Raw genomic sequence first — 13,353 nt, forward strand, 5'->3', positions numbered from 1 at the left:
GTGGGAAATTCAAGGATAACTGTCAACAATACAAATATATTTATTACATTTCTCCAAAGAAAAGAGTTATTTTAATCACAAAGCTCGAGTGTTTTGTATACCTTTTAGTTTTTCAGCAACAATGCTGCATTCATGATCTGAATAGTGGACCACTGGAGGTGGGGATGGTGGGCGCAACCTTTCTTCTTCCATCCTTCTACGGTGGCGTTCCTCTCTTGCAAGCATACGCTGTTTGCATTCCCACTCATACAGGTCATCTCGAGCCTGTGCAAAATCAACATGAAGCCTACCTGTGTCCTTTTTGTCAGTGCTAGAGCCCAGGCGAATGCGGTAACCTAAGTGCACAAGAGGGAGAGAGAGGAGAGAACAAGAACAGCCCAGTGAGTGAGCCACTGTAAGTAGCTTTTCAAGTTCGGTACTTCAGATGCAGTCACAGCAGTTTCCAGGGACCACATAACCCCAAATTCTCTCCCCACTACTAGCAAGGAGAACATTAAAGACTTGGATTATAGTCTCTATCTCTGATAATAGTTTATTATTCCATGGTTGGGTCAGTCTTATTCATAGGACTTTCATTTCTCCATCTGCCACCTTACCTGTGACAGAGGGAAGCTCTGTGGGTAACTGTATCAAGAATAAGCTTTATGTGGCACCATGGGCTGGGAAGAATGCAAAAGGTGGCCTCAAATTGTGGTGTCTTTGGATAACTTCAAGAGTGTCAGTCATTCCGCCACTCAGAATTTTGATAAAATTTAGATAAAATTTAAATAAAATCAATAAAATTTTGATAAATTTAAATCAGCTCGACATTTCAATCCCCCAAATTGCTTCCTAGATGTATCTGGTGACTTGGAACCATTTTGGAGGGGGTGGTGGAATAGATATAACGGGGAGTGGTATGTGATCCAGGTGACATATAATTTTGGATCCTTAAAAAAAGAGGTAGTATGCTTATAGTATACTGGTATAGGACTAGGATTCAGATAACCAGGATTCAAGTCCACACCTCCACTTTTGGTGTCAGTTATAGCACCAAAGTTAAATCTCTCAACAAAAAAAATCAAAAAAAATTAAGTTTTTATTAATCTTTTAAGTTTCAGAAGCTGAGCTAGCTGCTTCCACACACATTTATCTCATTTCATTCTAAGCACAAGTTTGCAGGGTAACTCCTGCCTTAAACAAGTAAAAATATGGACAAAATGTATGAAACAATAGTTTTTAATACATTGGACATTAGGCAATGAAGACAGAGATCACTAAGAGACAAGAACCAAATGAAGTGATCCCTAAGATTTCCCCAGCTTATTGCCTGGAGAGAGTTTCCAGGCCTCAGCACAGGGAGGGGAACTCAGGCAAAGCATGGTGATCTCCCTGAGTTGAGGAGATTGAACTGGGAATCCAGGGAGACTATGGCAGACAGTTTGCATGGCAGGGTACTGGAAAGAAGAAAGCTACACAGAGAAAGAACTTCAGAGATCTGAAGAGGGTCCTCCCCTATTATGTAGCTCAGTATTGATGTCTATCTATGTGTGAATTACCTGAGCATTAGAGGTAATAATCCCTGGAGCTCATACAGGGCTAGGACTATTTCCTTTTCACACCAGCCGGAGGAGGAAATCTAATAATTCAGAGAGCATTGGATAGAGTAATCAAAAGAGTTTTGCCTTAGTGAGGAAAAATTAGCCCTAGACTAAACCCTGCTCTGGTTCTGCTGAATAAAACTTAAAAACAAGACCTAAAAAGATAAAAAAAATTTCAAGTTACTTAAGTGCATCCCAGAACAAAGGTCAAGAATACTTACAGGAATGAAAAATATTTGTCACCTGGTAAAATTCACAATGTCTGATGTTCAATAAAAATTTACCCAATATGCAAAGAAGCAGGAAAATCATAATAAAGATAAAAATCAGTCAACGAAGCAGGCCCAGAAGTGATGCAGATAATATAATTAATAGATAAGGACATAAAAACTATTATAGTTGGATTTCATATGCTTAAGAAGCTAGAGAAAAGATAGAACATATTAAGTAGAAACACAAAAGACATAAAAAAGAACCAAAATCAAACTTTTATAGATTTAAACTACAATGTCTGAGTTGAAAAGAAATCACTGGACAGGACCAATGACAAATTAGACATTGCAGAAGAAAAGATTAATGAACTTGAAGACATAGCAATAGAAACTATTCAAAATGAAATACAGAGAGAAAAAAGACTTAAAAAAATGAACAGAGTACTGGTGAGCTGTTGACAACTTCAAGGGGTCCAATATATGCCTAATTGGAGCCATGACTGGAGACAGGGGAGGGAATAGAAAAAAATATTTGAAGAAATAAGGAAGGAAATGTCCAAATTTGATGAAAACTCAGATCTAAGAATTTCAATGAACCCCAAGTGGAAAACCATGAAGAAAATTATACCAAGACACATCATAATCAAATTTCTAAACACCAGCAATAAAGAGAATATCTTAAAAGCTGCCATAGACAAAAGACACATTTTATGTACAGAGAAACAAAAAGATAAGGATAACATCATATTTCTTGTTGAAAACAATGCAAGTAAGAAGATAGTGGAGCAACATCTGAGAGAGAGAGAAAAAAACTGTCAACCTAGAATCCTACACCCAGAGAACATATCTTTTAAAAAAAGTGGAATAAATTTTTGATACGTACAAACGCTAAAAGAATTTATCAGGAGCAGACTTGCACTACCGAAAATGTTAAAGGAAATTCAATTACAGGGAAAATGATACCAAATGGAAATCTGGATCTATACAAAGGAAGGAAGAGCATACAAAACATATGATTTCATTTATATGAAAATCTGGAAAATGCACACTAATCAGACAGAAAATAGATCAGTGTTTGCCAGGGGAGAGAACTGGGGAGGGTTAGGAAGAAGGGATTACAAAAGAGGCATGAAGGAAGCTTTTGGGAGAGGTGTACATACTCATTATTTTGACTATGATGATGGTTTCACAGCTGTATGTATGTGTCAATAGTATCAAATTGTATTTTTGAAATATGTGAAGTTCATTGTATGTCAATTATACCTAAATAAAGCTGTTATAAAGAATAATTCCCAGTCACACTAAAATATTCTTTTTAGAAAGAGGAAGAATAAATACATTTCATAAGTAAACTTTGCTAGGGCTCTTTAAAGTTTACAATGTACTTTCACACCCCCATTCATCTTATTTAATTATCTGAGCCATCGGAAAAATGGGGCTATTAATGATTACCTTGACTATTCTCCCAGGATTGTGGAGAAGATCAAATGAGAGGAGGAAATGAAACTTTTGCATAAACATACACAAGATACTGTGATGCTTTGAGGTGGTGCACTTTGTACAATGCCGGCTCCCAAAGGTGCTCAAACTCCAACAGAAAAAACAATTATGTCTACATTTCTAGCCCCTTTCTAAGGGATTTTTGTTTGTTTTAACCTCTTTCTTTTACAAAGTGGGAGAACAGCCATCCAATTCAGGAGTTTTCTAGCACGTGTAAACTTTCAGGGAGCAGGTTCAAATTTAAAGGGAAAAATTAGTTGTTTTCACATCACTGATTGCAATCTCCTTTCCTTTGGCAGCCGTGAGAATGTTTCCAGGTGGCTGTTACCAGAGAGCTGATTTCAATGACATTTAGATGGATACCTCCTGAGCAGCATGTCGTCTTTTATGTACAACTGTTCAGGGCTTTTCAAGACCTTTAAGTTTTTATTAAAATAGTCTATTGTGGAATGCTCTGTTATCATTGCTAAGGGCTATTAAATCTTCAGTAGTTGGATTTTACAGCACTTAGCAAATGTAAAAAGAGCATTCTACATCTGCCTCCCCTTCTCCTCTCCCATGTTACCAGCCTAATTTTTCCAATGCTCATTACCTTTTCTTTGGTCTATTGCAACAGGTATCTAACTGACCTCCTCTCCTCTTACCCATTTTTATACAGAGCGGTCACATTAATTTTTCAGAAACAATCTTCCTTGTTCAAGAATTTCTTCAACAATTCCCTATTATCTGAGAAGTAAAGACCCAACTGTTAAGCCTTTCAAAGTGTGCTGACGATGGATGTTTTCCCTCCTCCTTTTATGTCTACTCAGTACACAAACCACTACTTATTGTTTCCTTGAATGTTCATCAAAACCTACCACCTCTGTACCTTTGCTCATGCTGTATCTATGCCCCATTGTCCACATTCAAATGCTTTCTCTTTGTCAAAGACTTGGTCTAAATGCTACCTTTTACCTTGATAACCCCAGTCAGGAACCAGACAATTTCAAATTCTCTCTCTCTCTCTCTTTCCCCCTCCCTCTCTCCCATCCTCCCTTCCTCCCTCTCTCTCCTCTAAACTTCCATAACACTTTACCATACTTCTCGTACAGCACACATAACTTTCAAATGTCATTATTATTAGCAATGAGTGTGTCTTATCAGTGTCTTGAGCAATGCCAGGTGCTCAATGTTTCTTTAATGAATGTATGACTGCATACTAACCCTGGGTTCATTAAAGGGAAGAACTAGGTTTAACTCATTTTCTACTCTGTACAACATTTAGCACAATAGCTTACACAAAGGAGATGTCCAACAAGCGCCTGTTACGTGAATGAAGATTCTGTAAAATGTCTAGCACTTGGACCCAATTCTCCAAATTGTTAACCCTTAGGGAAGGGTTAGTAGTTAGGGAAGGAAGTAGTTAATTGTTCTATGCCCTTTCCAATTACTCTGTCTTCTGCCTTCATCTTATTTGTCCACTGCCCCATAAAGAAAAATAACAATTCAAATAAGCAAAGGATCAGCCATGAAACTTTATAATATTTACAAAGAAAATCATTCCAATTCCAATTGCCTCAGTCTCCCCAAATCTGAACTTTTACCAGGAACAAGTGACTTTATGCAGAGTAGTTCTTGCTATCTCCACTCCAACTACCATAGTATATAAGCCGCTATCACTTCTGGATTGGACTAATGCTATGGTTAGCTAACTAACCACTAGTCACCACACTTGCCCATACCCTTCAGTCCATTCTTTACCCAGAAGTGATATTTCTAAAATGTATATCAGATCACATCACCCTACTCCTTAAAATCCTTCAATGGCTTCCCATTGTATCCAGAATAATAAACTCGTTACTACAGGCATAACTTGGAGATATTGTGGGTTCAGTTCCAGGCCACCATAATAAAGTGAATATCGCAATAAAGTGAGTCACACATAGTTTTTGATTTCCCAGTGCCTATTGAAGTTATGTTTACACTGTACTGTAGTCTATGAAGTGTACAATAACATGACATCTAAAAAATGTAAATACCTTAATTAAAAATACTTTATTGCTAAAAATGCTAACCTTCATTTGAGCCTTCAGTGAGTTGTAATCTTTTTTTTTAATTTTTATTTTATATTGGAGTATAGCCGATTAACAATGCTGTGATAATTTCAGGTGCACAGCAAAGTGACTCAGCCATACTTATACATGTATCCATTCTCTGCATGGGGGAGTTTGGGGGAGAGTTGTAATCGTTTTGCTGGTGGAGGGTGTCACCTTGATGTTGATGGCTGCTGACTGACCAGGGTGGTGGTTGCTGAAGGTTGGGGTGGCTGTGGCAACTTCTTAAAATTTAAGACAACAATGAAGTTTACTGCATCAATTGATTCTTCCTTTCCTGAACAATTCTCAGTAGCATGCATGGCAGTTTGATAGCATTTTACCCACAGTAGAACTTCTTTCAAAATTGGAGTCAGCTAAGTTTAACAGCTAAGTTTGGGTAATATTCTAAATCTTCTGTTGTCATTTCAACAATCTTCATAGCATCTTTACCAGGGAGTAGATTCCATCTCAGGAAACCACTTTCTTTGCACAGCTTTAAGAAGCAACTCCTCACCTGTTAAAGTTTTATCATGAGATTGCAGCAATTCAGTCACATCTTCAGGCTCCACTTCTAATTCTAGTTCTCTTGCTATTTCCACTACATCTGCAATTACTTCCTCCACTGAAGTCTTGAGTCCCTCAAAGTCATCCATGAGGGTTAGAATCATGTTCTTCCAAACTCCTGTTAATGTTGATATTTTGACCTCTTCCCATGAATCACGAATGTTCTCAATGGCATCTAGAATGGTGAATCATTTTCAGAAGGTTTTCAATTGACTTTTCCAGATCCATCAGAGTAATCCCTATCTATGGTAGCTATAACCTTACGAAATGTATTTCTTTTTTTTTTTTTTTTTTTTTTTTCCGGTACGCGGGCCTCTGACTGCTGTGGCCTCTTCCGTTGCGGAGCACAGGCTCCGGACGCGCAGGCCCAGCAGCCATGGCTCACGGGCCCAGCCGCTCCACGGCACGCGGGATCCTCCGGGACCAGGGCACGAACCCGAGTCCCCTGCATCGGCAGGCAGACTCCCAACCACTGCGCCACCAGGGAAGCCCCCGAAATGTATTTCTTAAATAATAAGACTTGAAAGTTGAAATGACTCCTTGATCCATGGGCTACAGAATGGATGCTGTGTTAGCGGGCATGAAAACATTAACCTCCAGCAGAGCTCTTGGGTGACCAGGTGCATTGTCAATGAGCATTAATATTTTGAAAGGAATCTTTTTTTCCTGACCAGTCAGTCTCGGTAGTGGGCTTCAAATGTTCAGTGAACCATGTTGTTAAACAGATGTGCTGTCATCTAGGCTTTGTTGTTCTATTTATAGAGCATAAGAAGAGCAGAATTAGCATAATTCTTAAGGGCCCTAGGATTTTTAGAATGATAAATGAGCACTGGCTTCAACAGAAAGTCACCAGCTGTATTAGCTCCTAAAAAGAGTGTGCCTGTCCATTGAAGCTTTGAATCCAGGCATTGACTTCTCCTCTCTAGCTATGAAAGTCCCAGATGATATCTTCTTCCAATAGAAGGCTGTTTTATCTACAATGAAAATCTGTTGTGTAGCGTATCACCTTCATTAATGATCTTAACTAGACCTTCTGGATAACTTGCTGTAGCTTCTACATCAGCACTTGCTGCTTCACCTTGCACTTTTATGTTATGGAGATGGCTTCTTTCCTTAAGCCACATGAACTAACATCTACTGGTTTCAAACTTGTCTTCTGCAGCTTCCTCACCTCTCTCAGCCTTCACAGAACTGAAGAGAGTTAGGACCTTGCTCTTGATTAGGCATTGGCTTAAGGGAATGTTGTGGCTGGTTTGATCTCCTATCCAGACAACTAAAACTTTCTCCATATGAGCAATAAGGCTGTTTCAGTTTTTTATCATTTGTGTGTTCACTGAACTAGCACTTTCAATTTCCTTCAAGAACTTTACATTTGCATTCACAAGTTGGCTAACTGTTTGGCATGAGAAGCCTAGCTTTTGGCCTATCTCAGCTTTAGACATGCCTTCCTCACTAAGCTTAATCATTTCTACCTTTTGATTTAAAGTGAGAGACTCTTCCTTTCACTTGAACACTTAGAGGCCATTGTAGGGTTATTAATTGGCTTAATTTCAATATTGTTGTATTTCAGGGAATAGGGAGGCCCAAGGAGAGGGAGAGAGATGGAGGAGCGACCAGTCGGTGGAACAGTCAGAACACACACATTTATCAGTTAAGTTCACCATCTTAGATGGGTGCAATTTGTGGCACCCCAAAACAATGACAATAGTAATATCAAAGATTACAGATCACCATAATAAATATAATAATAATGAAAAAGTTAAATTTTCCCAGAATTACCAAAATGTGACACAGAGCCACGAAGTGACGAAATGCTGTTGGGAAAATGGCTTTGATAGACTTGCTCAATGCAGGGTTGCCACAAATCTTCAATTTGTAAAAAACACAATATCTGCAAAGCATAATAAGGCAAAGTGCAATAAAAAAGGTATGTCTGTATAGATTAAGGGACCAACATAATTTGGTACTGTTTATCTCTGACTTCATTTCCCTTCACTGCCTCTCTCTCATTTACTGTGCTCTAGTCATGCTTACCTTCCCTCCTCTGCTTGAACATGACAAGTCCATTTTCATCTTAGGGTCTCTGACTTGTTCTTCCTTATTTTGGAATGCTTCTCCTACAGATGTTTGCATGGCAATCCCCTTCATATTGTTCAAATCTCAATTCAAATGTTAGAGAATACTTGCTTTCCTAGCAACCCCAGGTATGTTAGCTGTTTTTGTCTTCTTCATAGCATTTATTGGTACCTGATATTGTTTACATATATATCATATTTTGCCATCTTCAGAATGTAATATCCCTGATGGCAAGAATTTTGTATGCCTCAGTCTTTGCCATATCCTCAGCAACCTAGCATTCTGATTATCAGTCAATAAATATTTGATAACTAACTGACTTCCATAATTATTTTTGAGCATCTACTTTTGTACCAGGTTATGTGCTAGATGCTGGGGATTCAAAGTTAAATAAGACACAGTCTTTCCCCTAAGGAGTTCATTCTCTGTTGCAGCAGACAGAGGTAGAAAGAGACAGTTCTCATATGGTGTTACAGGTGTCATGCTAGGAGGAAGCACCAGGCATGGCAGAATCACTGAGGAAGGGGTGCCCAAACCAGCCTGGGGCAGAGTGGGGAGAGAAGTCAGGGAAAGATTTCTAGAACAGGTTATGATTGAGCTGGAGCTTTAGGGTATGAAGATGTGTGTATGGTGGGTGGGGATGGAAAAGGTAATTCTAGTCAGAGGAAAGGGCATAAAACACCATGGGCACATTCTGGGAACTAGAATTAGTTTAGTGTTAGGACATGGTATGTGAAGGAAGGATTGGGAGATAATGTTGAGAGGTAAAACAGATAATCAAGGCCTTTAACACTACAAGTAAGGAGTTTTGGAGTTATCCCATAGGCAATTGGGAACTACTTAAGAACTTTTAAAGGAATACATCAGGTAGTAACATGCATTTTCCATCTATGAAGGCAAGAGAGGTTGCCATTAAGCCCAAACTTTAACTGCCAAAGGTGCAAATACACTGATCCCCAATCTCTGTGCTGTGCCTGGTGGGCACAATCCTCATGACTAAACACCTACCAGAAAGATAAAGGGCTTTGTCCACCATGTACTCCTCAGCAAAGCGAATGTGACAAAAGTTTTTTTTGCTCTTCCGAATAGCAATGATCTCTCCACACTGCTCAAACACTTCCACGATGATCTGCTCTGTACCGTTTTCAGGCAGGCCGCCCACAAATACTGTTTTGCATCCTGGTGGTCGTTCTCGGGTTGCAGGAGGTGGAAGATCTAAGTGTAAGTGCAAAAGCATTTGAAATTAAAATGTTTGCTTAGGACAGACCTCTAAGAAACTTAACATGTCCCAGAGACAGCCCTACTGTCCCCATCAGACTTCTGCCTAAGAGTCCCAGAAGCATGTGGCCTCCAAGATGCTCATCTCTGCTCCATAGCAAATTGGTTGCCTGACCCTGAGAATTATTTTATTCAGTGATTTGGTGATCGTGATGTATGTATACAGGATAAAGACTTAGACCCATCTGTCTCATCAAAAGTTCTTTAATTTTGTTCTTTACTTTTGTTGTGACAACCCAGCTATGCCCAATTTTCAGTCATTTTTATTAAGAAGACAATTAGTGGAAAGAAATCCCACTTGGTTTAAACTTACTTTTGAGAATTCTTAGAACCAACGTCCTTGAGAGAAGGGTTTGTTTAATTCAGTTTGTAGTTATTGTATTCTCCCTGTTCATGCTTACAGAAAGAACTGTTTCAGGATTAATTTGACAGTGAAGGGGTGAACATTTACAAAAATATTTACAGCTATCAGAATAATTTGGTTGACAAAGTCAGCCAGAGTACAGATCATCCCTTTTAGGTTTTTTTTTTTTTTGCGGTACGCGGGCCTCTCACTGCCGCGGCCTCTCCCGTCGCGGAGCACAGGCTCCGGACGCGCAGGCCCAGCGGCCATGGCCCACAGGCTCAACCGCTCCACGGCATGTGGGATCCTCCCAGACCGGGGCACGAACCCGCGTCCCCTGCATCGGCAGGCAGACTCCCAACCACTGCGCCACCAGGGAAGCCCAGGTTTTTTGTTTTTTGATACCAGTGAGCTCTTCCTCAGATTCTTTGCTGGAGAAGTGAGGTCCAGAGCCAATCATGCAGCATTTAGAGGAAAGTAAGCTCATCTGGGAAATCATTAAATAAAGTGAGATAAATTTGGCTGTAGAGTTATTAAAAACCTACTTAATGGGCTTCCCTGGTGGCACAGTGGTTGAGAGTCCGCCTGCCGATGCAGGGGACATGGGTTCGTGCCCCAGTCCGGGAAGATCCCACATGCCATGGAGTGGCTGGGCCCGTGAGCCATGGCCGCCTAGCCTGCGCGTCCCGTTGCGGAGGCCATGGCAGTGAGAGGCCCGCGTACCGCAAAAATAAAACCCCCCAAAAACCTACTTAATGAGATGATTCTCCTTCTGCTTAAAAAATGTGCTTTCTACTCACTTATACATAAAGCCGGTTGTATCTGCCAGCTCCTTGTTGCTGTTTATATGTAGCAAAGCATTTCCCAAGCAAAATCCTACAGTTCATAGCCCAACAAAACAAAGCATGATGGTCAAGGGTTTTCTAGTGTTGGTTTTGTATCTGCAAGGATTTATTTTGTGTAATCTGTTCTTCCCATTCAGCTCTTAACAATAATTCTCCCAGCTCAAGATTTGGAGAGCTTGACAACCAGTGATTACAGCTCACATGCAAAACTAAATGAGTTTCACTTGTAGATTAGGCCAAGGCCCCCACCTGATTCTTATCCAAGTTGGCAAGCAGATGATTTGAGAGCTGCCTCAGCTATTAGCATCTTAAGCTTCCTCACTTTGCTTATTAGTGTGGGTCAGAATAATCAAGTTCTCATGATGCTCTCTTTCCCTCTATTTAGTCAGTAAAAGGGGTAGAGGGATTCAGGGAACCTACAAAATTTCTGTTAAAATTTTAAATGTCTGCAATTTCAAGAACTCACTGTATTGGTTTTTTATTCCATAGGAGAAGCTTAAAGGGAAAAGAAGATAACCTAGTGAGCAGGAATCTGAAATGTCTAACATTAGAGAGGTTATAACTTTAGCCAAAAAGGGAAAAATGAGATCCAGAATCTCTTGAGACTTATACTTCTGAGTTTTTTAAGAACTGTAAAGGATTCTAGATATCACACTTCCAGTGATTCTCAACTCTGGTAGCACATTAGAATCAACTTGGGAGTTAAACAAACAAACAATGCCTGGGTCTCACTCCAATGAGTCTGATTTTATTAGTCTGGGGTGCAGCATGTGCATCATTTTCTTAAAGTTCCTCAGGCAACTCTAATGTGTAGCTATAGTTGAAAACCACTGACTTGGCCTAAACTTATAATATTCTGAGGAAAAACCTTAGCTGAGTGAGGTTAGGTAACTTATTCAAGGTCAACAAATCAGATAGAAAGAGAAGGAAAATGAACCTGGAGCAGTTAAACCTGGACTTAAACCTTAATTACTCACTGTCTGTATGACCTTGGGAAAATTATATAACCTCTGAGAACTTTGTTTTTTCATCTTAAAATAGGGATACCATCCTCTACCTTACAAGGGTTATTGTAGGATAATTCCTACTGCCTATATTGCATGTGGCATAATGCCTAGCACTTGATAGGTTCTCAATAAATTGTAGTTATTATAGTGTTATTATTATTTACTATTATAGAACTCAGGTTTCCTAATTACCACTCTGAGGCTTTCTAAAATCCTACTACAAGTCCGGAGTGGAGTGATAGCTAAGACCTGGATTTCTAAACCCTCAGCTCCTTGCTTTATCCAGATCTTTAGATAAGGCTGGGTTTGGGAAGGAATCACTCTTATTGGTAGAGAAACTGTTACAGAACTGAACTTGGGTCTGCTTCACACCCCACCCTCCCAGCAGTAAAACCAATCTACCAAAATCAGGTTGTGCTGAAGGAAAGTACAGCATTTATTGCAGGCACCAAGCAAGGAGAATGGGCAGTTCATGCTCAAAAGACCTAAACTCCCTGATGGCTTTCATGGAAGGGTTTTTAAAGGCAACATTTGGGGTGAGGGTTGCAGGGTGTATGACTTTCTTCTGACTGGTTGGTAGTGAGGTAACAGGGTGGTGTTTCAGGAATCTTAATCATAAACCTTCTGGTTCCAACCAGTCTGGGGCATATTCCTTGCAGAGTAACTAGGACTCTGTTTTATTGTTGAATTATTGTTCAAGCTATCTTGCTCAACTGCTTTTCCTTTGTTTCTGTATTCCTTCACTTCTCCAATTAGTAACTGCTTGTGCCTGCTCTTTGGCACTCAGAAAGACCTAGGAGACAAAAATCTTTTCCTACAAACAAGAAACAGGGGACATGGAGGGCCTTTTGTATCCTGTAGGGCCCGTTGTGTCCTGCTCAGTTTCAGAATCTACAACTGTGAAGACACACATGATTTTCACTATAGAACACAACCCGGCCACTGACTATATTAGGTAAAGAATTTTTAACAACATCTATTTAGTTAGAGCCATGTTTTCAAATCTAAGGCTTCAGAATAAAATCCTGCCTTAGAACCCTTCTGAAGTTTACTATTTAAATGAATTCGATAAAGAATCTTTTTATGAAGCAAATAATCACCTTTTTATATTATTTCAGTTAGCCTAGGTTTACCTTTAGGTCCGTTGAGAGACTCTAAGGAATGTCTGGTTACTGCTATAGTTATATGTAATACTGACAATACCAAGGCTCTTTCCCTTGATGAAAGCATCACCCTATTTAGATGCTGTGATTATTCTGTGGTGACTGTCTGCTAAGTAAAGGCGCATAAAAGCCACTAAGAGTAGTGTCAAGAATGCTGGGGATTTATTTATTTTCCTTGGGTAAATGTAGCATTTGTTGAGATTTAGGTGTATGCCACCAGCAAGGCAATGGGCTGTACTGTCTTCCTTAATGGATAGTACTTGTTCTTTAATTAACAGCTCAAAGTACTTTGTTGTCTGGGCCCGATTTTCTAATCCCACCGAAATACAGTGATATGGGCATAGCAATGGTAACTCCATAGGAGTTAACCCTATTAATCAGGTAATGTGCTAAGCTCCTGTAACACCCCAATCACCACTCCGGATGGAGAAGAAGAAACTTCCATGTAAAAAGATGCAAGATAACTGGGAGTATAAAGCACTCTAATCTCTGGTAATGGAAAAGGAAGGGCTTCTAGCAATTCTAATTACAGCTAAGCACCCACTCTGGGGAACTGTGTTGGGGCAATCAGCATTAAGATCAAAGTCACTGCTCATCTTTGAGAAGTGAGGCAGGGAGCAGCATAGAGGCCCAATAAACCACTTGCATCTTGCTTTTCAAAGGAGCATCACAGATCACTCAACTGGTTTGCCAGAATTTGCATCCTGCAA

The 13,353-nt window shown here is 39.8% G+C and overlaps 1 protein-coding gene across 8 annotated transcripts in view; it reads right to left on the reverse strand.

The window, feature by feature from the left end:
- The window catches only part of ENOX2 (ecto-NOX disulfide-thiol exchanger 2), a 289,504-nt gene that overhangs the window by 42,917 nt on the left and 233,234 nt on the right, over window positions 1–13,353 (reverse strand). For all 8 annotated transcript variants that reach the window (XM_032620439.1, XM_032620436.1, XM_032620441.1 and 5 more), the window contains 2 exons: window positions 9,016–9,222; window positions 102–335 (listed from right to left, as the gene is read on the reverse strand). In XM_032620439.1, coding sequence (XP_032476330.1) covers window positions 102–335; window positions 9,016–9,222 — 441 coding nt within the window. The remainder of the gene's footprint in view (window positions 1–101; window positions 336–9,015; window positions 9,223–13,353) is intronic.

This window comes from Phocoena sinus, chromosome X (assembly GCF_008692025.1).
Source record: "Phocoena sinus isolate mPhoSin1 chromosome X, mPhoSin1.pri, whole genome shotgun sequence".
Lineage (NCBI taxonomy): Eukaryota > Metazoa > Chordata > Mammalia > Artiodactyla > Phocoenidae > Phocoena > Phocoena sinus.